Genomic DNA, 26,311 nt, shown 5'->3' with positions numbered 1-26,311 from the left:
AGTGCGCGGCTCTCCCTGTATCGTCACATAGTGAAACGACCGTGGGGGTCGCAACGTGATACAAGGTTGATTACGGAAGGGGGAGGGGGTAAAAATTGCTAAAATATTGATTACGTAATATGTGAACGACCCCATATCAAAGGCGCAGGTTATATCTCCACCGAAGGCACACTCCCCTAATTGCGCGCATTGCTGTAACTTCTTCATTCTTTCAAACTTCACAATCAGATAAAACTGATGCAGTCTATAAGTATAACTATAAGTGTGAGACCCTGGCAAGCAAAAGTTGTAATTCTGAAGCTGTATATTATATATTTATATTAGTCATGATCGTTCTACATAAGAGCAATCAGGAAGTAATTAGGAAGATGAATAAAATCAAATGGCCACCAAATTTCCAATATATTCGGAACATTGCAATGCTTGAGTGTAGCAGTAGGGACTTTGAAAAATATAGTTTGATTTATGAATAATTGAGTTTAACTCGGATTTGCGTTATCACTAATCTTTAAGTTGTGCTATCATATCAAACATCAAATGGCCTAAAGGTACGATAAGCAACAAAGCATTGTATGAAAGACACATTCTCAGGAGTATGGAAAGCACCCCAGCCCAAACGGCTCTCTCTCTTTTGCTATTGAATCAGATAATTTATTTAAGTGATCTAAGTAGTAGAAATTTGCACATCGATAACTTGTATGAATTAAACGAAATCAAAGATATAGCTGCATACAACAGATGTTGGGAAAATCTGTTTCACGGGTACAATTTACCGCATTAAGGTATTTTTATGAATCATTTTTGTCGGTAAGATCCTGTTTTATAATAATAATAATAATAATATCATGTTATAATAACCTGATATGTGAATCGTTAAATATTATAATGTTTCTAAATTATATTAAATAGTGTTCATAGTGCAATGAGACGTGTGGAGTATTATACTACGGATGATAATTGATAACGCTCCTCTCAATTCTAACCACCCACCACAGAATGTATCTGGGCTGACTCATAACTCCCCCCAGCAGAAAGTGATCACCTTACAAGGACAGGATGTGTGCCTCAGCCCCGGTATCTGCAACCGAATGGAGTGTGTGACAAGATCAGCTACAATATAGGGCGTGTCTATCCTTTAATGGATGATAATGTCAATTATACAAGGAAGAGATATTGCACTTGATTTGATCGACTTGCAGCTATACAACCTGCGCGCGCGCAATACGGCGCGTTTGCAGTTGCGCCCCTAGGGTCGTCCCCACATGACAACTAACAATAAACGAGCAATAGCTAACGTGAATGTACACAAACGAGGGGTCGGTTGTGTTACTTCCCAGATCAGGCTGAAGGCGTGCTCCTGTCTGGCATTCTATTAATATAGTACAAACACGCTTTATTTCACATTTTAAAATCGGTTTCACTGTATACAATAACATGTGAAGTGTGTCTTCATACTTCAATTCAACCCCAAAACATTTTGACTACCCGTATAAAATCATAAACAAAACAATATTTCGGAAAGTTTTGCATTAGTTCAATGATAAAAACTAATCAAGTATAACAATCACTAGGATGTAATAACTTAATAATCCAATTTGTTCTCATTCTCATGCTTTTGTGATTTAAAGACTCTTTGGTTATTTCAAAAAAATAAGTTGGCACCACTTGAGATGCGATTTAATACAATACATTACAAGGAATAAGATGACTGGGTCAATGGTCGCTGTAACCATGGTAACTGGGCTGGTGAAGGGGGGGGGGGGGGGCTGTAACCATGGTAACTGGGCTGGTGAGGGGGCTGTAACCATGGTAAGTGGGCTGGTGAGGGGGGGCTGTAACCATGGTGACTGGGCTGGTGAGGGGGGGCTGTAACCATGGTAACTGGGCTGGTGAGGGGGGGGGGGGGGCTGTAACCATGGTAACTGGGCTGGTGAGGGGGGGCTGTAACCATGGTGACTGGGCTGGTGAGGGGGGGGGGCTGGACATAATAAGGTCACTGTTGAGAATCTATATCTTCAATTTTCAAATATTTGTCAAACAAGATCAGGTTTTTATCAATTTCTGAATTTCGTTCCGCCTCAATGGACTCTAAAACATCTCATAATCCCTCATTATATTTTAATAGCAGCTGCTGCACTCTCTTCCTTGTCCCCTTTATCAACTCGTTTGTAGAGAGGTTGTGACTGCTTCTCCACCACTTCCCTCGTTATCGTGACTTGAGTTATGTCTGATCCTGGAACTTCGTACATTATCTCCATTAGTACATTCTCTAATATACTCCTCAGACCACGTGCACCTGATAACGAACAAGTTAACATAGCATTTACATAGTTAACATAGTTAACACAGCATTTACATAGTTAACATAGTTAACACAGCATTTACATAGTTAACATAGTTAACACAGCATTTACATAGTTAAAATAGTTAACACAGTATTTACATAGTTAACACAGCATTTACATAGTTAACATGGTTAACACAGCATTTAAATAGTTAACACAGCATTTACATAGTTAACACAGCATTTACATAGTTAACATAGTTAACACAGCATTTACATAGTTAACATAGTTAACACAGCATTTACATAGTTAACATAGTTAACACAGCATTTACATAGTTAACATAGTTAACACAGCATTTACATAGTTAAAATAGTTAACACAGTATTTACATAGTTAACATAGTTAACACAGCATTTACATAGTTAACATGGTTAACACAGCATTTAAATAGTTAACACAGCATTTACATAGTTAACACAGCATTTACATAGTTAACATAGTTAACACAGCATTTACATAGTTAACATAGTTAACACAGCATTTACATAGTTAACATAGTTAACACAGCATTTACATAGTTAACATAGTTAACACAGCATTTACATAGTTAAAATAGTTAACACAGTATTTACATAGTTAACATAGTTAACACAGCATTTACATAGTTAACATGGTTAACACAGCATTTACATAGTTAACACAGCATTTACATAGTTAACACAGCATTTACATAGTTAACATAGTTAACACAGCATTAACATAGTTAACATCTGGGTCGACAATTTGATTATTCTCACGGCCTTTATTGAATGTGTAATATAAGCATAAGTTATATAATACAGGTATAAGTTTATTAAAACCCTCAACAATAATGAAATGATCAGTAACAACATTAAAACATTAAGAAGATCTCGTTTTCTCAGCTCAGAACCTAATAATATCAGGACTATATATAAACGCGACAAAGTTAGTTCAACATCACAAAATGAAGCTATACGCCATTCTTCTTTTGTTGCAATGCAGCGGCTTAGCTTTATAGCACCATTCAGAAGATCACTAAACTCCTCGCTTGGTATTTGAGACTTACTAAAACAGGAAGACCAAAACCAACAGATCGAATAAGAGGGCTCCCACAAAAACTTAGGTATGCAAGTGAAATGTACCCGCACGGTCTGACTCAGTTCTATCAGAAATACACTGAAGCGTACGGTATACCAGTTGTGTCTTCCAGCAGAGTTCCGGACGATGCCTTGAAGAGAGCTTGCTACGTATTGAGGTTCCTGTTGGCAGATCATTCAGGAGTCAGGAACAATTACTACCAAAGATACGGGAGAGTGGGCATCATGGCAACCACTGAGTACACCACAAACATTCCTGAACATAGCTGGTTGGACCTGTATTCTGGAATGCCAGGGCTAGAGGACTCGGAGCTACAGAAGATTGGCCTATCTCAACAGGTTATAAATAAGGAGCTGACCGCCCCTCCATAAATGTACGATTACTCGTTACACTATAGTACTATACAGTAACATACTGTATTTTAGTATTTCTCGTCAAATTGGGTTACTTCTATAACAGGCAGAGATAGTACTACAGGAGCTACAGAAGCGTGGCCTATCTCGGTGCCGAGGAGAATATCCTGTGCTACGCGCAGGACCAGTACGCGACAGAGAATATCTTCCTCCACGAGTTTGCGCACGGTGTTCACCTGCTGGGAGCCAAGTACGCGATATCAGGGTGCCTCAGATACTGGTACGAGGAGGAGACAGGGCACACTGTGAGGAGGAGACAGGGCACAATGTGAGGAGGAGACAGGGCACACTGTGAGGAGGAGACAGGGCACACTGTGAGGAGGAGACAGGGCACACTGTGAGGAGGAGACAGGGCACACTGTGAGGAGGAGACAGGGCACACTGTGAGGAGGAGACAGGGCACACTGTGAGGAGGAGACAGGGCACACTGTGAGGAGGAGACAGGGCACACTGTGAGGAGGAGACAGGGCACACTGTGAGGAGGAGACAGGGCACACTGTGAGGAGGAGACAGGGCACACTGTGAGGAGGAGACAGGGCACACTGTGAGGAGGAGACAGGGCACACTGTGAGGAGGAGACAGGGCACACTGTGAGGAGGAGACAGGGCACACTGTGAGGAGGAGACAGGGCACACTGTGAGGAGGAGACAAGGCACACTGTGAGGAGGAGACAGGGCACACTGTGAGGAGGAGACAGGGCACACTGTGAGGAGGAGACAGGGCACACTGTGAGGAGGAGACAGGGCACACTGTGAGGAGGAGACAGGGCACACTGTGAGGAGGAGACAGGGCACAATGTGAGGAGGAGACAGGGCACACTGTGAGGAGGAGACAGGGCACACTGTGAGGAGGAGACAGGGCACACTGTACTTATGCAATGTCAACTGCTGTACTTTGCAGAAGGGGTACAGATCAAACCCTCCAAATAGTATTCACAACCACATTAACACTAGGGATAAGCTCCTCAAGTATTTGCTCTTATCAAAGAAGTCTTCCCATGTCAAAACATCATCCTCGACCACTGTAAGGTATCTAGAGCCGCTGTAAGGTATCTAGAGCCGCTGTAAGGTATCTAGAGCCACTGTAAGGTATCTAGAGCCACTGTAAGGTATCTAGAGCCACTGTAAGGTATCTAGAGCCACTGTAAGGTATCTAGAGCCGCTGTAAGGTATCTAGAGCCACTGTAAGGTATCTAGAGCCACTGTAAGGTATCTAGAGCCACTGTAAGGTATGTAGAGCCGCTGTAAGGTATCTAGAGCCGCTGTAAGGTATCTAGAGCCACTGTAAGGTATCTAGAGCCACTGTAAGGTATGTAGAGCCGCTGTAAGGTATCTAGAGCCGCTGTAAGGTATCTAGAGCCACTGTAAGGTATCTAGAGCCACTGTAAGGTATGTAGAGCCGCTGTAAGGTATCTAGAGCCGCTGTAAGGTATCTAGAGCCACTGTAAGGTATGTAGAGCCGCTGTAAGGTATCTAGAGCCACTGTAAGGTATCTAGAGCCACTGTAAGGTATCTAGAGCCGCTGTAAGGTATGTAGAGCCGCTGAGTTTACTCAGGAGATGAAGATGGACTGTGATAAAGATGAGGAACCAACAACTGAGTCCCCTACTCCATGTCAAGACCTCAACACTAACTGTTCCTACTGGACCAGACAAGGCCACTGTAACAATCACAACAACAAATATATGGAAGAGAATTGTAGGTCTTGTTCAGATGAGGACCAATACAGACTGGGCTAACGCTGGATACTGTGCAGTTTACAGAGCGTTATTGGACTCTGCAGACTGGGATAACGCTGGATACTGCAGTTTACAGAGCGTTATTGGACTCTGCAGACTGGGCTAACGCTGGATACTGCAGTTTACAGAGCGTTATTGGACTCTGCAGACTGGGCTAACGCTGGATACTGCAGTTTACAGAGCGTTATTGGACTCTGCAGACTGGGCTAACGCTGGATACTGCAGTTTACAGAGCGTTATTGGACTCTGCAGACTGGGCTAACGCTGGATACTGCAGTTTACAGAGCGTTATTGGACTCTGCAGACTGGGCTAACGCTGGATACTGCAGTTTACAGAGCGTTATTGGACTCTGCAGACTGGGCTAACGCTGGATACTGCAGTTTACAGAGCGTTATTGGACTCTGCAGACTGGGCTAACGCTGGATACTGCAGTTTACAGAGCGTTATTCTGCAGATTGTCGTGTAATTCTGCTGATAGGAGCTTACTTTTAATTCACATATTATAATGTAACTTTAGATTTTATTTAACTCGCGTTTCCTTCACAGATAACTTCCAAAAAAACAAACATGATATTGACAAATCAAATAAAAAGAAAACTATTTTAAAGATTTACCAGTTCGTTTCTTGATGGCCAGTTCAGCAATGGCGTCCAGAGCATCATCAGTGAAAACGAGTGCGCTGTCATCCAAAGTGAACATGTACTTGTATTGAGATATTATTGAGTTCTTGGGCTGGGTTAGGATCGTTACCAGAGCCTCGCGATCTGAGGGAATTACACTTTAAACTCGGGGGAGAGGGCCCTTAACTAGGGGGAAGGGGGCCCTCAACAAGGGAGGAGGAGCTCTCGGCTAGGGGGGAGGGGGTACAACCAGTGAAGGGAGGAGGGGCCCTCAACTAGAAACCTTTGCTTCTGGGCACAACTAGGGGGAAGGGGGCCTCGACTAGGGGCCGGGGGGAGGGCCCCTCAACTAGGGTGGAGGGCCCCTCAACAAGAGAGGGGGGCACTCAACAAGGGAGGAGGGGTCCTCAACTAGGGAGGGGCCCTAAATAAACAGCGAACTGTACTCCATCATTTGATTCAAATAGTTAGATTACCTAATGACATGAGAGATACACAGAGGGGCATTCTGCCCACAAACTCAGGTATAATCCCGTAGTTCACCAGATCTTCTGCGTCAATCTCCTGTACACCAATTCCATTATAGTCAACAGGAAGGGCTTTTTAATGGTACATAATATAAAATTCACTTCAATGATTAATATTAATATCATTATTATTTTATTGAGCTCACCATACAAAAAGTGTAATTTAATCTTATAATTTGAATGGTCAGAACTATGGTGTCACCTTTAAAAAGTCATCGTTAATTTTAAGTTGTTGCTCGAAGTTTTCTTTGTTTTTGGTCTGATCAAGAATAGCTGCATCTTTAGAAATAGGGCTACCAAACCCGACCGTTTTCTTAACTTTTCTGTTTCTGCAAAAGAGAGATATTTTTTACAAAAACCAGTATTCATGCTCATAATATCTTTTTATTTATCCGCTCATGAGTCATTTTTAGATATATTTAGGTGGCTTAGCCCTCTGAAGTGAGAACGTTTAATCCCTCGGCTTGGATTGAGACATACGGTCTAATGAGATTATTTCAAACATACCGGACAATCTTCCTAAACATACAGGACAATCTTCCCAAACATGACATACCTGACAATCTCCCCAAACATACCGGACAATCTCCCCAAACATACCGGACAATCTTCCCAAACATACCGGACAATCTCCCCAAACATACCGGAAAATCTTCCCAAACATACCGGACAATCTCCCCAAACATACCGGACAATCTTCGCAAACATACCGGACAATCTCCCCAAACATACCGGACAATCTTCCCAAACATACCGGACAATCTCCCCAAACATACCGGACAATCTTCCCAAACATACCGGACAATCTTCCCAAACATACCGGACAATCTCCCCAAACATACCGGACAATCTTCCCAAACATACCGGACAATCTCCCCAAACATACCGGACAATCTTCCCAAACATACAGGACAATCTTCCCAAACATACCGGACAATCTTCCCAAACATACCGGACAATTTTCCCAAACATACCGGACAATCTTCCCGAACATACCGGAAAATCTTCCCAAGCATACCGGACAATTTCCCAAACATACCTGACAATCTTCTCGATCCCCGCAAAAGCTCCGGAAGCAATGAAAAGAATATTGGTCGTATCAATCTGAATGGGCTCCGATCTGAGTTTTCGAGAGGGAATAAGTCGTTCAGGAATAGTAACTAAAGTTCCTTCTAGAAGTTTGAGGAGAGCCTGCTGTACTCCCTCACCTGATACGTCCCGCACATGTACATCTTTAGACCGCATCGAGATCTTATCAACCTGATATAATACAATAATAAAGAGCTTGTTCAGAGAGGGGGGGTCATTGGAGATAATATAAACATTACAGAAAATATATAAAAATTACAGAAAACATATGAACATTACAGATAATATAAACATTGCAGATAATATAAACATTACAGAAAATATATGAACATAACAGATAATATATGAACATAACAGATAATATTAACATTGCAGAAAATATATGAACATAACAGATAATATATGAACATAACAGATAATATAAACATTGCAGATAATATAAACATTACAGATAATATAAACATTACAGATAATATAAACATTACAGAAAATATATGAAAATTACAGATAATATAAACATTACAGATAATATAAACATCACAGAAACATATGAACATTACAGATAATATAAACATTGCAGATAATATAAACATTACAAAAAATATATGAACATAACAGATAATATAAACATTGCAGAAAATATATGAACATTACAGATAATATAAACATTGCAGAAATTATTAACATTACAGATAGTATAAGAATTAAACATAATAAAAGTAATGTTTAAACATACAGATGATATAAATAGCTGACGACCCCCAAAGCAAGTGTTTATTTTACCTCATCGAGAAAGACGATGCCCCGCTGACACTTGTCCACATTAAAGTCGGCAGCAATAAGAAGTTTAGCGATAATAGACTCCACATCCTCCCCCACATACCCAGCTTGAGTTAGAGAAGTGCAGTCACAAATAGTCATAGGAACTTTTAGACAATGGGCCAGTGACTGAGCTAACAAGGTCTTACCCGTCCCTGTCGCAATGTTAACTGTGAGTTATCACCGGTAATTAACGGTAATTGCGTATATAATATAACGGGATTCTCTCTGTTTTGAAATGAAATAAAGATTATTTATAATGTTTCCTGTTTCAACACAAGTATTCTTTAAAACCTGTAGGACCGAGAAGCAGGACGTTAGTTTTATCCATCTTGGAGATACCCGACACTCTAGATGATTTCTTCTCAGATAAGTTTATCTGTATCCTCTTGTAATGATTGTAGATACCAACTGATAGCACTTTCTTCGGGTGGCTCTGTCCTATAACATACTCGTTCAGATACGAGAATATCTCTTTAGGGGTAGGAAGTCTGTCTTCTTTGGTGTCGTACGCTGGGTCAAGGTGGCTGAAATGTATCAAGTTATAATACTTCTTCTTCATTGCAGAGAAAGCAAATGATGCACTTCCATTTTTATTAGTATATTTAATTAATATAATTTATTACTGGTACAACTGGTATGAATCAGTAATTTCAAGGATATCTGACCTTGATTCGACTCTCATGTCATTGTTGAAAATGTCACAAACGTAGAAATATTCACATTGCTGACATTTCACAAATCGTGGGGTGGTGGAAACTCCCTTCAGATTGTTTAGTGGGCCTCCGCACTTGGGGCAGCGGGAGATAGGGTCATCTGGATCAGAAGTACTGGACAACTGAGGGTGCAGGAGGTTAATATCATCACAAAATATGTAGAGTTATTTAATGTGCCACCCTCTAGCTTTTAGACAGTAAAACTATGTAATGCTATGAATATGTCCATTTAATTTCTTGTCCCGGCATTTAGACTTATAGCCGACAATAGATAATAAGTGATTTACACTAACCTGGCGAGAAAGGTGTTTAGGAGTAGTAGTAGAAAGGTGAGGAGGTTGCAGGCAGGAGTAATGTTGCTTACAACATTGCACTTTAAACGTGCCCAGACATCTTAACACTCTTACTGATTGTATGGATACTTGACTCAACATTACTCACTACCATCCCTGTTAGATCATGTTCAGTGAGAGCCTAACATTTTTATTATTTTCAATCTCACTTGTTGATTTCTAAGATAAATTATGCACATCATTTTACAATATAACCAAAATTCTGAAGCCTGTTCCCTGATCGTTTCCGTGCATCTAGACTACCAAATGATAAATTATTACAACACAAACTTTATGTAGTACATTTATTTCGCAGCAGAAATATGAAGAACACATCTAAGCTGCATCCTAAGATATACCCAATTATATCGAATGCCATGCATCAAAAAATGAAAGAATAACTTCGTAAGGTGTTCGATGTCGACCCATTACAAGTGATAACAAGAAACACTTGCAAAGAACAGGAGACATCGGTTATGATCTGCGGCAAACAGTGCTCCAAGAAAATTACTTCGAGGAAATACTGACAGCCCCACAGCAGCTCTGCCGAAACGTGTTTTGATTGATTAGCGAAAACACGTAAAACACAAGATCTTCAAGTTATGGGTTGGGTTAGGGTAAAACAATGATAACATGTCAAGGATGACGATAACATTGCGGCAGAACTGCTTATTTCTTATATTTGTGTCAGAGAACTTTATATGTACTGAAACTGAGCGCTCGATCTTACCATACAACACAAGGTTTTATAGTATTTCATATTATATTATTGATTATGGCGCGCACTATATCGTGACGGATAATATATAATACTCGTCAAAATTTCTTCGAAATATAGCGCGCGCTGCTTTCTTCTCGAAAAATAGGCACGAAGCTTCCAAATAGCTTCGGGCCGGGTCAATCTATTAACAATGAAAAAAAACTATATCTCAATATAATAGACAGCACATCAAATTTGATATTTATAAAATAGTTCAACATTGAACATTTCGCTTGATTCTGCACTAAATTGACTTGAAGGTAATTTGACTTTTTACAAAGAACTATGCGTTTTTGAGTTTGTTATTCTCTTTCAAAAATATTTCACTGTTCCAAGTACGTTGTCATTTGTTGTCATACGTTGTATGACCCGCCGCGCACGAAGTGCGCGGCTCCCCCTGTAGCGTCGAAGACGCTATAGTGAAGCGACCGTGGGGGTCACCACGTGATACAAGTCATTTGTATGTTGATGTATGTATGTTGATGTATGTATAAGACATAAGTGCACAAATTAATTTTGATTATATGCTGCAAAAGATCTCAAGTCATGAAGTTTAAAAGTAAGTATATATTACTGCGATGCACTCGTTTACATAAAGACCTCAGGCTATCATGTTCATAAACATGATAATTGAATAGAGATTCGGCGGAATGACTTGATTCACGATGTCAATCCTTCGCAGCTCGGTGAGGCACAGTGGTGCATCTCGCCGATCTACCGAAGGATTGATGCATAACAACAAGACACGCGCTAAAGACGCGCAGTTTACTGAGTGATGCCCACGATTTCTTTAAACACATTGATGTCATTATAATTTAGCGTTGCGAGAAGAATTATTTGATGCGCGGCGCGACCCAGTAGTGCATCGCGCTACAACGGAATGACAGGCTGAGCGCGGCCCAGTAATGCACTCGTGCGCGGCGGGTCATATTGCATATGCAACTTAACGGGTGATACTCGTAAAACATTTGTTCCATATATTGGAACAGGACCGTCGACGAGTCCAACTCGGCGCGCGTCCTGGTAGGTTGTAAACCTACAAATATGCAACGTATGATGTATGACAAGATATTTCAATCGAACTTAATAATAACAGATACAAATACTAGACACAAATACAAATACTAGACACTAAACTTTTTAACATGTATTATATTATATATTATGTATCAAAACTTTTACATACTAATAAGCAATATTCAATGGTAATAGTATGTACAAGCTGATCTGTTGTGAAAATCCTGAAACAATTTATGCGTTTGTGCTCAGCTGATATCAGGCTAAGGGTGGTGCTTTAAAAGCGGTATTTCGGTTGTAGGTTTACAACCTACCAGGACGCGCGCCGAGTTGGACTTGTCGATGGTACCAGGACGCGCGCCGAGTTGGTCTTGTCGATGGTCCTTGTCATGTCATACGTTGTATGACCCGCCGCGCACGAGTGCGCGGCTCCCCTTGTATCGTCGAAACTCTACTATAGTGAAGCAACAGTGGGGGTCACCACGTGATACAAGATGGTCCTGGATAATTGGAACAAATATTTTAAGAGTATCACCCGTTAAGCTAAATCACTCTAAAAAACTGTTTCAATCACTGATCACTTAACGGGTGATACTCGTAAAATATCTGTTCCATATATTGGACCGTCGACGAGTCCAACTCGGCGCGCGTCCTGGTAGGTTGTAAACCTACAAGGGTATTCCTGATAGTCTTACTCAGTAACTTATTCATTAATAGTATATTATATATTAGTAAGTAATATATGTAATAGAAATTGACTCAAATTCTTGCTTTCTTTGCAGTACATTGCAAATCGTATCGAAATCTGTATTATCACTAGTATGTAGTATAGCTATCGACATCTGTAAGTTCTAACCATCGGACAGAAGAGATCCAAATGTCGAAGAGCAGCAAATCCTCCTCTTCAGTTGCCCTACACTTTGGAATCGGCGAGACAACTGTTCGAAACATCAAGAAGAAATTAGCGGAACTGGACAGATAGGAGTGGTTCCCCTGCTCGTCTGAACGGGAATCGTTGAAACGTCCTTCTTGCTTATACAGACAACTAAACGTCGAAATTAAACTTCTCAGAAAAAGAAATAAAGATGTTCGAAAAAAGTAGTGAATACTCTCAACTCTGCCACTTGATGTATTTCTCGTGTTTGCTGTATTTAGTTTTATTATACATATTCTCTTTCTAGAGTATTCCAAGTGAATATTTGGGGTGTGCACTGTGCTTTCTGTGGAGATTAAAACTGCGCCGTCGAACAATTATAGTCTTGAACATTTTAAGATCCAGCCTGCACGAAATCGTATCGGCTGATGAAGATCTGGAATGTGGCTCACCAGACCACTACACCGGCTGCACTACACCACACGAATACAAATAGAAACACTGATTTCAAAGAATTCAATTTTAAATTTATGTACAGAGCTATCAAGTCAGGGAATACTCAATTTCGTGACATATTTCATATTTGCCGGCACTTTTCGTCAAATTATTCCAAATAATACACCTAACCACTGCATTTCTGCACATCTAAAAATTCAAAAAACCATCTCATAATCTGAAGATAAGGTAAATCCTACCAATTTATTGTAAACAAAGTTTCTGGATCCAAATTACACAGCTGCTGCTAGAGACACCTCTCCATCTGGTGATATAACACACTGGCACACCTTACATACAAATTACAGGGTGTTCCAAAACTAAATAACATTTAAACTTAAAGCACTGCCATTCTCTGTGACTCAACTGAATAAACAAGATGTAATAGTTAAATGGCAGAGCAGCAAGTTGGAATGTGATTAAAATCATTCGAGTCGGATAAGGATCATATCTAGATATGATCATCTAGACAAAATCAGTGCGACTCAAGCTCTCGATATAATGCCACACAACACAATCTGCAGTCCTGGAGTTCTGTCTAGCACTAGCATAAAAACTTGACTTATAAAAACATCAGTCACCTGCTAAAAGTATACTCACTTAAAAAATTAAATTAAAAATGAGCTTCAGGGAAGAAGGGAGACACCTCATACTGGGAAGGTTTTGGGAGCCGTAAGAAAATTTCCCTTCGAGGACAGGAATTTTTTCAAATAAATTTCTATTAAAGAAAACAATCAAATAAAAATGGCTACTGGACACGTAAAAACATTTCGCTCGCAGAAATACAAAATAAAAACAACAAAACCTGTTCCTGTTAGCCGTTTAGAAGGAACTGAATTCTTCGAATGTTTGAATCAATTTTCATTCTCAATCAAAATAAAGGCACCCCTGAATCTCTCAACGATCCCAAATAATACGCTAGATTTTAAGCCCAACTGTACAGTACAAAAGGAGCTTCATGATACGTAGGACTACATCAACATGTCCAAAGTTTGGAATCCCACAGTGATTTTTAAATTCAGGGGTACCTATGTGCTCCGGACTCAAAATTCTGTGAAAAAATAAACCTAACATGAGCACCAATATTTTAAAAACAAGAAAAAGATTTTCACAAATCATTTTCAAATAACCATTTGTTAAATGGTGTGTCGGCAAATAACCATTTTTACACGTTAAATGGTGTGTCGGCAATCAACCGTATCATCTGATCAGGCAGTTTTTTCAAATCTTTAGTTCCAGTACAAAAATTAAGCAACAAAATGTCTTGTGACAGAAGATATATGAGCTATGCTGACTAATCAAGAATAGAAAAGGAGATTTATATGCCCAAGTCGAAACCCAATATTTAAATACACCCAAACATTATTAAAACATCTTAAAAAGACCTAGAAATTGACAAATATCATTGCAAAAATTAAATCGGAAAACAACTTACGGGGAACTAAATGGTGTAAATGGGTTTGCGCATCCTTTAGTCACAATAGAAAGATTCACAGTACACAACCTATCAGATACAATCTGATCTTCTGAAGACAGTCCCTCTCAGAGCCTACCACTGGGGCCGCTACTCGTTTGTTTCGTCGCCAGATTTTTGACAAAACAAACTGTTTGGCATATCACTTCCAAATTTTGATGTTTTGGAACGATTCGAATACATCGAGAAAATCAAAAGCTTCGTCGGTTCTTTTCAAACCATTATCACATTTTTTTTGGTATTTTTCGTCGAAATCATTGACAAATTTTACAGATCGTTCGAGAATTTCAAGAGTTCGGTTGATGAATTAAAGTTTCTGCAAATAATTCGCGACGACTCCCTGTTGTGCAGGTGCATGCATTTCTTTAGTGCCTTTTTCAGCCTTCTACTGCGCTTTTGTTCTATTGTAGGCTGAAATAAACGATAGTCAAATAAAAAGTATGTGGAGAGATGGCATCATATTGTTCTATTGTAGGCTGAAATAAACGATAGTCAAATAAAAAAGTATGCGGAGAGATGGTATCATATTTTCAATAAGCAAGTTATATATGAGCTACAGTCAGCAAGCGAGAAAATGAGAGGAGACCCACCTGGTGTCATAAATAGTGTAGTTGGGATGATGGGCATCGTTAGTAGTGTGGTTCTGTAAAAATATACTGTTAAGTTAATTAACTTCGAGATGATTTCAATATGGTGTTCGATAAAAATGAAAACAATAAAATAGTTGATCATGTAGTGAGAGGGTATAATTATAACGGCCGCAGTAAAAGGTCCCTAACCTCACTGGCAATAGAGTTAGTGCTTACAGCCTGAGGTGTGCTGTATGGAGTGTAGGAGTTTGGAGTGCCTATATAGCCTCCGCCGAGGTGCAACTGTCCCATCTGAGATGCCAGGGCGTGATGATCAACCGGGGACAGTTGAGGGGGGAATGTAGTCAGGGGAACAAATTGCGGGGACATCCACTGTCCGTTTGGAATGTTGTTGTACTGAATTGGTAGAGGTACCATCTGCATTGCTGAAAAGGAGTAAAGAGGTTCAAGATTTAACATTTGTTTTATTTCCTCTATGGTGGTGCACACAAAGATCAAATTTGTAACTATGGACAACTTTTAAACCATTTTCAATTTGCCGGTAGGTAGCACTTAACAAATAAAATAGATTGGTAGAATTGATATTATTTTTATATCAAGTGAAGATGAATATTGCAAAGCTCACAAGGGTGTATAAGTAGGGGTCTAGGGCCTGGTGTAGGAATAGCGGAAGCTCCGTTCTGTTGTAACGACACATCTGAATACATTGGCTGCACGAAGCTCATTGCTGGAAGTTGTCCGTTATCTTCCATTCCCGCTCCAGCTGCTGCCCATGCAGGAGCGAAGTAAACTAGAGGCCGTTTCTTGTTTGGATTCGGAGCTTCAGCAAATTTGACTATCAAAGGCTCTCCTCCTTGGGTTACTGGTTTGCCGTTCAGGGCTTTGATTGCCTTTTCGCATAATTCTTTACTTTCCAACCTGAACACAGAGTTGCTATTGGCTGACTATGATGGACGGATATAAGATTTATTTGAATAGGTATTACTGGGAACGAAAAGCGCGCACAATTTGAACAGATGTGAATCCTAACAGAGGAGGCATATATCATTCAAAATAAAATTCTCGCTAACAACTTTAGAATAACTCATTATTGAAATTGCAACTTAATAGCGCACACAGATTTTAAGTTTTTCCTACAACTATATCTAAGATTAAAGGAACTAGTTTTTGAAGTACATGGTGTTTTCCTGGTAAACTTTCTTTTCTAACTAATTGGTGTTCAGTGACCTGGCAAATCCAACACCTTTACTGTTCCCCTCTGGGTCTTTCAATATCCTAGATGAAACTATTTCACCGAACGGCATCACCAAACTGTTGAGTTGCTGAAAAATAAGTATTGAATATACATGGATGAAAATATTGACCTACATCAGAAGATGAGATATATCTTAATATATTAAAATTAGGTGACAACAGACAAAGAAATGAAAACTTCAGGCATACTTCCTCCGTGAAGGATCGAGGTAGATTGCTGATATACAGGTTTGTCACGTCTATGTTGTCGTTGTGTTGCTTTATCTTTGAAGGGTCGTGCTGTTGTTTTCTTATCTGATCGTTGATTGACATCTGAAATAAGGTAGTTAGTCACATCCTTCAATATAGCGCAGTGAAGTTTGTTAATAGTAAAATATATGGGAATTCTGCGGAAAACTACTTTTAAAAATGTCGATTGGGAATCAATCGCTAGATCTATAAAATAGATTGTGTGTGCAATAGGTACCCCTGGTAAGCAGTAAGCAGGCGGTCCCGGCCAGCAGTTGAGAGAACAGTCGTACAACTGCCTTTCCCGCGTTCGCGCGCGCTCAAATAAACTGCACAAAATGCTCACAATGACACTGTCTGCACACATCTTATTGAGAAATTTTTCGGCGGTTTTTTGCGTTTTCATTCAAATTACATAGCGGTAACATTGACAACGGTCACTTTCGTTTTAATGACTTAAACCAAGTCAAATCATGACACTTAGGCGAAAAAAGGGCTTTTTAAAGAAATACCAATCACAAAAGAGTAATCAAGTTACTCCACCGAGTGGAGGATGTCAAAGGAACATGCAAGAGAAAGCACGAAATTTCAGCACAGCCAAGTGAAGAAGATAAAGATGACATACCTTGCTACTAACCTTAGCAAACGATGCTTGCGTTCCTTGCAATGTAAGATGTTGGCAAGCTTTCTGTGCCGCCTCAGGGCTTTCAAAGTCAACAAACCCATATCCTGAGGAAGTGTCTGGTAAAAACACTGGTATTTTATGAAGATAAGGCAGTATAAGAGATATATATAGCAGTATATAAGATAGAAACATAATGATTACACGTGTTAGATGTAATAAGGGGAATGTTCAGAAGGTTTAACGCGTTTCTTTGTCTACACGCAGTTTTAAACAGGCCTTATCTTCTCGCACTTTAGCTTGACAAATATTAGAAGTAAATGTTGAACGTGTCAAAGTAAAACACACCCTTGCATTTGTTGCTCTGCTTGTCAGTGATGGCCTTTGTCGAGGTGATCTTTCCAAACCTGAAATCAAGATGTCAGAAAGAATTTCATAACAGTTTTACAAACTTATTTTTAGCTCTGAAAACGAAAACAGAAGCAGGAAATATTAGAATACTAACCTTTTACACATGTTAGCCAGCTCATCATCAGTGGTATGGTGGGGCAGTCCGCGTATATAAAGGTTAGTACGGCTCAGCTGCTCGGACTGGTTGTTATCATTCCTGTAACCTCCTCCGTTCTGTAATTAATTAAACTCATTAGTTAATTAATTAAACTAGTTGCAATAAGTGTGTTATAACTAATTAAACTAGTTGCAATAAGTGTGTTATAATTCTGCATCCAAAACTCCTTGTGGAACAGGTTGGTTTAATATTTACTTTAGAATGGTCACTAGGCTAAACAATAGAACATACGAGTACACTCAAAACCTTTAGAAGCTCCTTAACACGCCGCCACATGAACATTCTGCTAGCTGCGCTATGTATACTACTATATTGTATACTACAATATATACTACTATAACAACTGCTTATCTAAGTAGGGTACCGTTTAGAGGGACATCATTACACTCTGGCAACCAGCCAAAACCAGCCTATACAATAGAGTGCAGGGTGTGTTGTTGCTTCTCATTTAGAAATATGTTCTAATGTTGTGGATGACTTAGGTCGCTAATTGCTATGACTTAATGCGTAATATTATATAGTATTAGCTACATTTGGAGGGTGTGATCTAACGTTATGTCTAGGAGTATTATAGCATCTCATAGTACTCTAGTAGCAGGGTATAGTACTCATACGTTACACGTAAGATGCGACACAGTTAGAGTTATGATCGAATTAAGACAAGATCTCAGTATGAAAGTGCGTCAATCAGCGATTTAATACTAACTACAATCACATGGATGGGGGGCTGATTATTTATAAGGGGTTGGGGGATCATCGCCATATTAGAATTTTTCGGTTAAATGTTGAAACAGAAGGATACAATTTATGCGCTTTTTTCTCACATTGAAAGATTGATTCACTTAACTTAAGTACTACACACTGGTAGGTACACACTGGTAAGTACACACTGGTAAGTACACACTGGTAAGTACACACGGGTAAGTACACACGGGTAAGTACACACGGGTAAGTACACACTGGTAAGGACATACTGGTAAGTACACACTGGTAAGTACACACTGGTAAGTACACACTGGTAAGTACACACTGGTAAGTACACACTGGTAAGTACACACTGGTAAGTACACACGGGTAAGTACACACTGGTAAGTACACACTGGTAAGTACACACTGGTAAGGACACACTGGTAAGGACACACTGGTAAGTACACACAGGTAAGTACACACGGGTAAGTACACACTGGTAAGTACACACTGGTAAGTACACACTGGTAAGTACACACTGGTAAGTACACACTGGTAAGGACACACTGCTAAGTACACACTGGTAAGTACACACTGGTGAGTACACACTGGTAAGTACACACTGGTAAGTACACACTGGTAAGTACACACTGGTAAGTACACACTGGTAAGTACACACTGGTAAGTACACACTGGTAAGTACACACTGGTGAGTACACACTGGTAAGTACACACTGGTAAGTACACACTGGTAAGTACACACTGGTAAGTACACACTGGTAAGTACACACTGCTAAGTACACACTGGTAAGTACACACTGGTGAGTACACACTGGTAAGTACACACTGGTAAGTACACACTGGTAAGTACACACTGGTAAGTACACACTGGTAAGTACACACTGGTGAGTGACCTTAAGGGTAATTAGGTACATACTAATTAAGGTAACTGGCAGGAACCCGTATAACCCTAAAATGGTGTCAAGACTCAAGAGACTAAAATAATTATTACCTATTTAATTCGCGTTTTTTACACCACTTGGGGGTCCAAATTTTGGGCTCTAAAACTCCTATTTCTTGGCCTATTTTTTATTTTTTCGTGCTGATTTGGAGGCTATTAAAGCATTTGGCCCAGTCAAAAAAGTTTCAGTTGTATATCTAAAGTCGCGTTAAAGTTGATGCCGTGGTATCAGTAAAATGGTACGGATCCATAATCCATATATATCATCTCGCTTTATATATAGTAAGAAGATTAGGCATTTACTTTCCGTATTTTGACAGATAAAATTTAGAGATCGAGGGGGTTAATTACAGTTTGTTAGTAGTAGTAGTAGTAGTTGTAAGTTATTGTTAGTAGTTGGCTCAGATCCAGTTTTTATCAACAAATATATCACCACTTACAAGATGTTGTTTGTAGGTAAATTTATGAACAAGAGAAAAACCATGCATCTCTGTACAGTGTACATCTGTGTAACTTCACGCTAAGTGAGCCTACAAAGTACAATACGGTGTATCTGTTAACAAGGTTTGTACAAAATTCTGCAGTTAAAAGATTTCCTAACTATGCAAGCGTGCTGCACTTTCCAACTTGTTCTGCATGTAGGAGGAGTTTATACTCACATTATAATTATTGTTCTGCATGTAGGGGGAGTTTATACTCACATTATAATTATTGTTCTGCATGTAGGAGGAGTTTATACTCACATTATAATTATTGTTCTGCATGTAGGAGGAGTTTATACTCACATTATAATTATTGTTCTGCATGTAGGAGGAGTTTATACTCACATTATAATTATTGTTCTGCATGTAGGAGGAGTTTATACTCACATTATAATTATTGTTCTGCATGTAGGAGGAGTTTATACTCACATTATAATTATTGTTCTGCATGTAGGAGGAGTTTATACTCACATTATAATTATTGTTCTGCATGTAGGAGGAGTTTATACTCACATTATAATTATTGTTCTGCATGTAGGAGGAGTTTATACTCACATTATAATTATTGTTCTGCATGTAGGAGGAGTTTATACTCACATTATAATTATTGTTCTGCATGTAGGAGGAGTTTATACTCACATTATAATTATTGTTCTGCATGTAGGAGGAGTTTATACTCACATTATAATTATTGTTCTGCATGTAGGAGGAGTTTATACTCACATTATAATTATTGTTCTGCATGTAGGAGGAGTTTATACTCACATTATAATTATTGTTCTGCATGTAGGAGGAGTTTATACTCACATTATAATTATTGTTCTGCATGTAGGAGGAGTTTATACTCACATTATAATTATTGTTCTGCATGTAGGAGGAGTTTATACTCACATTATAATTATTGTTCTGCATGTAGGAGGAGTTTATACTCACATTATAATTATTGTTCTGCATGTAGGAGGAGTTTATACTCACATTATAATTATTGTTCTGCATGTAGGAGGAGTTTATACTCACATTATAATTATTGTTCTGCATGTAGGAGGAGTTTATACTCACATTATAATTATTGTTCTGCATGTAGGAGGAGTTTATACTCACATTATAATTATTGTTCTGCATGTAGGAGGAGTTTATACTCACATTATAATTATTGTTCTGCATGTAGGAGGAGTTTATACTCACATTATAATTATTGTTCTGCATGTAGGAGGAGTTTATACTCACATTATAATTATTGTTCTGCATGTAGGAGGAGTTTATACTCACATTATAATTATTGTTCTGCATGTAGGAGGAGTTTATACTCACATTATAATTATTGTTCTGCATGTAGGAGGAGTTTATACTCACATTATAATTATTGTTCTGCATGTAGGGGGAGTGGTAAGACATTTTCTGCTGACCGGACCAGTAGTTACCTCGGTTACTCTGCCACTGCTGCTGGGCTGGACTGGGCGATCTTTTGTAGGGCATCTGAGGAGAACAGGCTGGATATTAAAACATAATATTACTATTTATACATATATACTGTGCACAGTGCGTGGAACAAGAGATACATTATAGCGTGAAGTGTGTAAGCAATACAAATAAAACGAAAGCAAGGTACAGGAAAGTGTTACCTTTATATATAATACGAAAGGTAACATTTTTCTGTATATTATATACACTAGCAGGAAGACTCAAAAGACTAAAATAATTATTACCTATTTAATTCGCGTTTTTGACACCACTTGGGGGTCCAAATTTTGGGCACTAAAATTCTTATTCCTTGGTAAATTTTTTATTCTTTTATACTGACTTGAAGGCCATTAAAGCATTTGACCCAGTCAAAAAAGTTTCAGTTGTATATCTTCTACGGTTTTTGAGGAAAGTCCCGTTAAAGTTGATGCCGTGGTGTCAGTAAAATGGCACGGAACCATATATATCGTCTCGCTTTATATATAGTTAGATATATTATATATACTAGCAGGAACCCGTGAAATATAACCCTAAACGGTGTCAAGACTCAAGATACTGAAATAATTATTACCTATTTAATTGGCGTTTTTGACACCACTTGGGGGTCCAAATTTTCGGCTCTAAAATCATTATTCCTCGGCCAATTTTTTATTTTTTCATGCTGATTTGGAGGATATTAAAGCATTTGACCCAGCCAAAAAAGTTTCAGTTGTATATCTTTTACGATTTTTGCAGAAAGTTGCGTTAAAGTCGATGCCGTGGTGTCAGTAAAATGGCACAGATATATATATATATATATCGTCTCGCTTTATATATAGTAAGATTGCTCAACTTTTGAAATAAAGTATGACGCCAGCTTAACTGCCCTGTGGTATATCTATAATAGTGAATATTATGTAGTAGTATTGTTCAGTGTTGACAGTGGTAAGCCTCAATGGCTCAAGCGAATATAATTTAAATCTCGGTATAACTGCAGTGCAGCCGAAAAGCACTAAGCAGTTGCAATGTGACTACTGTAGTAGTACCAACAATCCCACAACACTGTAAACCCCACCTGTTGTGCCTGTTTGATGGGATTAGAGAATATTGCTGTGTTCCTCTGTTGGGACTGTCTGGAGTTGTTATCGTTGGAGACTGCATTGTTACTAGAGTTGTTATTGTTGATAGAGCCGTTTGTCAGTCCTGTGTTGTTGCTGTAGTGGTTCTGTCTCAGTAATACCTGGGACAGGGAATATTAGTAGTGTACCGTTTAATGTCATTATTAATAAGGATGTCATAATTGAGTTAAAAAACGTCTCAGGTGAATCGAAATATACAACTTGATTGAAATAAATTTTCGTGCACATACAGAATGAATGGTTAATAATTTAATATATATGTAGACCAAGGTCTGTGCACGGGATGCTTCCTGGAAGAATCCAGTTCTTTTAGCGGGGCACCCTACCTAAAGCCAAATTGAGATATAATAATCATATTCCTAAGAAATAATAAGAAATCGAATACCAATCAAATAATATGATATATAGGAGTAGTAACCATATTTACTATGCAAAATGCCCCAACCACATAGTGTAAATTTATATAGAAGTCAAATTCCATATCATCATTAAACCTCAATAGTCAATATAATAACTCAAGCAAAATTAAATAACTTCTTATATGCCTTACTGTCATACTACAAATTGATTAAACATTTGAAATCTGTTAACCAGAGAATAAATTTCTAAACCTAATGCAAGTGAAATAATTTAGATGCAATAATGAATGCCTAATGTGAGTATCATCTGTCAATGTCCTTGTAAAACAGTCTGTACAAGAGATATGAGTAACTAATATAGAAGAAAAAACAGGAAGTTGTCGTCTGTTGAAAAATAAATAAAATATCTAGAATATAAATTAGAATATAAAATAACATTCAGTCAATGTGTCGTCAATAAACTGTACAATTATCAAATGTTAAAACTGGGTGATACAGTCACCAAAAATAAATACTAAGTAATAATAATAATAAATTGAAATTTAATAACACCGCTTTTAAGATAAATCTTATACTCAGCAGTGTTTGAACTAGTCATCCCAGAAAATATCATGAATACTGAGCTAAAAAATAACATATGCTTGAAAATATATCGTCAATACTAAAGCCCGAAAATGGTACTTAAATATATTATGCAAATATCGAAATCCAAATATGACCACAATAGTTATCGATAAAGTTTTTCAAGTTCATCTGGAGACATTTTGAAAAGGTAAGTTTTTAGAAAAGCTTTAAAACATTCCAGAGATTGAGCAGAGGTGATGGTAACAGGCAGACGATTGTAGATCTTTGGAGCCACTACAGAGAAGCTACGCTCACCAAACTTTGAATTACAAGAAGGAACAATAAGCTTCAATGAGTGACCATGATGAGCATACTTGAACATGTCCTGCAGATAAATTGGTGCCAATCCTAACAGTGACTTGTGAGATAGTAATAAGATTTTGAAGACAATCCTTTTCTTTACATCTAACCAGTGAAGCTTTATCAGGTCATCATCAAGATGGTCATGTTTATATTTACCAGTGACAGCTTTTGCAGCAGCATTCTGAAGTAACTGGAGCTGATGTAGCAGCTTCTCGCCGATACCAAAGTACAGACCGTTACAGTAATCTAGACATGACACTACTAGACTGTTAACGATGATCTTAATCTGTTTGGGACTCAGTAGAAATCTGATTTTTCTGATATTACGTAACGTATGAAAACATTTCTTCTTGAGACTTACGATCTGTTTATCAAATACCAGCTGATTGTCCATTACTAATCCAAGGTTCTTAACAGTAGGCACAAACATTACCAAAGTGTTAGGAGCTATATCAACGCCATGAAGTTCTATCTCACTGAGCACTTTACTAGGTCCAAAGACTATGAGTTGTGTTTTAGAATCATTCAGTTGCAGGTAGTACTGTGACATCCAATTCTTTATCGTCAAGAAGCAGTTTCTCAGCTGATTGGTTAAGGTTTTGACCTGATCAGAGGGTTTGAAAGATTTCATGATTTGATGATCATCTGCATAACCAATAATGGAGAAACCAGATTCTTTAACACATCTGTACAACGATCTGATATAGATGTTAAAGAGTACCGGGCCTAAAACAGAGCCCTGAGGTACTCCAAATCGGATAGTTATTGTTTCAGAGACAGATTTGCCGAGTCTAGTCCGCTGACAACGTCCTTTAAGGAAGCTGGTGAACCAGCTAAGAGCAGTTCCTCTGATTCCTATTTCTTGCTTCAAGATACGGAGTAACAAAGTATGGTCCACAGTATCAAAGGCAGCACTCAGGTCCAAGAGCATCACCACAGTAGCAGTTTTTTCATCTGCTGCTATTAAGACATCGTTCACTATTTTAATCAAGAGTGTTTCAGTGCTATGGTGTTTTTTGTAAGCAAACTGTTCCTGACAATTAAGGTTATTCCGACTAAGGTGCTCGTTGAGTCTTCTTAAAACTACTCTTTCAATTAGTTTTCCCAGGAATGTAAGGTTTGAGACTGGCCTGTAGTTTTTCAATATATTCGGATCCTGAGAATCATCTTTTATTAGCGGAATTACATCAGCTAGTTTCACACCATCCATACTTCCTGATGACAGCGATTGGTTAACTAGATCAACCCATACATGCAACAGAGAAGTGATATTATCTTTGACAAGATCTTGTGGTAAGACATCATTAGGTGAACAGTTAATTCCACTTTCTTTGATTATATCTTCAAGTTCAGAGATACAGGTTGGCTCAAATTCAAAGAGAGGTGTTGCATTAGTGTCAGAACAATCGGGTATTGGGGAGGCTGGTATGTTATCTCGAATCTTTTCAACCTTTTCTGAGAAGAAATTGTTGAAGTCAGAGGCGAGCACTTCAATATCTTCAGTGTAGTCAGGTAGAATTCTGCTTTGTATAAGTATGATAAGTTAATAAATTAAATGTGGTCTATAAAACTACCACTAGGTATAATAGGTCAATAAATTAAAAGTGGTTTATAAAACTACCACTTAGTTTAACTCACTTTCTTCTCTCAGGTGAATCTAAATATAAAACTTAGTTTAACTCACTTTCTTCTCTTCACCAACTGTAGTTAGTTTATCAGGGGACGGCTCGGAGTGAGCATAGCCATTCGTCTCGGTTGCTGTGTCGACAACCTCTGCCTCTACCATGGCCTACTGAACAGTTAACTGTGGTTAACTGGACCATTATAGAAAATAAAACACAATTAGTAACTACCTGGTGCTAACTTCTCCTGCTCTTCTCCCCCTGCTCACCTTGGGTCAGTGGGGCACGTGAAGGCAAGAGGACGAGACTTTAGGTTTATGTGGAAATATTAAATATGCCTTCAGTTCACTTCAGTAACCGGTAAGTGTCAAAATTATAGTGTGTCGACATATTACAAAATTGTCATTGTAGACTAAAGGAACATTTACATTTCCATAAGTATCAACAACTGCAATATTAATTTACGGATGAAATAAACTTTAAATCGTCCAAACTATGACATCATTCCATTAAAATTCAATCTCATGACCATGGTAAAATTTAGACTGCGGGTCAGTGCACATCTACTCGAAATTGAACTTGGCCGATATAATCAAACTCCTCGAGATGAGCGAATATGCTCCTGGTGCAATATAGTATTACGTTCTGGTATTATTGAGAATGAAGATCACTTCCTTAACCATTGTGATCTTAACGCTACATCGAGGCGAAAAGTCCTAGACAAGATCCAGTCAATCATATCAAATTCAATCAAACCATCTGCAACATCTTATTCTGTTTACACTGTCATCCCTGGAGCAACAGTGAAATCATTGAATTAATCACGAACGAAAGTCAAGTCCACCTCACGAGAGTTGTTGCTAGATTTGCCACTACGTGTTTTAACAACCGCAAGAAGTTCGTCGACTCTCTGACCAGTACATGAACACTGAAAATCACTGTACCAGCGCTTTTGTTTCTTTTCGCGCAACAACGAGTGCAAAGTGGCCTGGCTCAAGCATTACAGCATTATCAAGGCGACTGTAAGGGCACTTTCAAAAACTATGTTAACGAATCTGTCACGGGAAAAATTTCAACTTCTAGAAGCTCTCATTTGGTGGATAAACTCAATATTTTGATTAAACTTTTTTTCAGCATAGGATTTGCGATA

At 38.6% G+C, this 26,311-nt stretch overlaps 2 protein-coding genes across 5 annotated transcripts; both read right to left on the bottom strand.

Annotated features, from left to right (window-relative positions):
• Positions 1-2,111: 2,111 nt before the first annotated feature.
• Positions 2,112-9,775, bottom strand: LOC134820357 (ATP-dependent Clp protease ATP-binding subunit ClpX-like). The gene is made up of 9 exons (XM_063830707.1): positions 9,624-9,775; positions 9,283-9,452; positions 8,909-9,141; positions 8,579-8,769; positions 7,746-7,966; positions 6,909-7,035; positions 6,656-6,743; positions 6,174-6,323; positions 2,112-2,296 (listed from the first exon to the last, which is right to left on the bottom strand). The coding sequence occupies exons 1-9, from the start codon at positions 9,762-9,764 to the stop codon at positions 2,112-2,114; spliced, it is 1,506 nt and encodes a 501-aa protein (XP_063686777.1). The 5' UTR covers positions 9,765-9,775.
• A 4,654-nt stretch (positions 9,776-14,429) lies between these two features.
• Positions 14,430-25,330, bottom strand: LOC134820358 (RNA-binding motif, single-stranded-interacting protein 2-like). Of its 4 annotated transcripts, none has more exons than XM_063830721.1 (12): positions 25,224-25,330; positions 22,190-22,354; positions 21,028-21,150; positions 17,482-17,600; positions 17,325-17,383; positions 16,980-17,083; positions 16,316-16,438; positions 16,100-16,194; positions 15,498-15,790; positions 15,062-15,297; positions 14,873-14,925; positions 14,430-14,693 (listed from the first exon to the last, which is right to left on the bottom strand). In XM_063830721.1, exons 1-12 carry the CDS (start codon positions 25,323-25,325, stop codon positions 14,684-14,686), a joined length of 1,482 nt encoding a protein of 493 aa, XP_063686791.1. In that variant the 5' UTR covers positions 25,326-25,330; the 3' UTR covers positions 14,430-14,683. The 4 variants fall into 4 exon arrangements, with proteins under 4 accessions (XP_063686791.1, XP_063686813.1, XP_063686807.1 ...); XM_063830743.1 differs by having other exon boundaries at positions 15,067-15,297; XM_063830737.1 differs by having other exon boundaries at positions 15,089-15,297.
• Positions 25,331-26,311: the final 981 nt, after the last annotated feature.

Source organism: Bolinopsis microptera, chromosome 1 (assembly GCF_026151205.1).
Source record: "Bolinopsis microptera isolate Bmic1 chromosome 1, MBARI_Bmic_1.0, whole genome shotgun sequence".
Classification (NCBI taxonomy): domain Eukaryota; kingdom Metazoa; phylum Ctenophora; class Tentaculata; order Lobata; family Bolinopsidae; genus Bolinopsis; species Bolinopsis microptera.
Note: the sequence above shows the minus strand (reverse complement) of the source record. Positions and strands in the feature narration are given on the sequence as shown.

Coding starts and splice junctions, on each gene's coding strand:
- LOC134820357 (XM_063830707.1), bottom strand. CDS start 9,764: ATGTTGAGTCAAGTATCCATACAATCAGTAAGAGTGTTAAGATGTCTG. Junction 9,453..9,623: donor CTAAACACCTTTCTCGCCAG/GTTAGTGTAAAT, acceptor CTGCACCCTCAG/TTGTCCAGTACTTCTGATCC. Junction 9,142..9,282: donor GACATGAGAGTCGAATCAAG/GTCAGATATCCT, acceptor GATACATTTCAG/CCACCTTGACCCAGCGTACG.
- LOC134820358 (XM_063830721.1), bottom strand. CDS start 25,325: ATGGTAGAGGCAGAGGTTGTCGACACAGCAACCGAGACGAATGGCTAT. Junction 17,601..21,027: donor TGCAGAACAATAATTATAAT/GTGAGTATAAAC, acceptor AATTAATTACAG/AACGGAGGAGGTTACAGGAA. Junction 17,084..17,324: donor GCAGAGCAACAAATGCAAGG/GTGTGTTTTACT, acceptor ACACTTCCTCAG/GATATGGGTTTGTTGACTTT.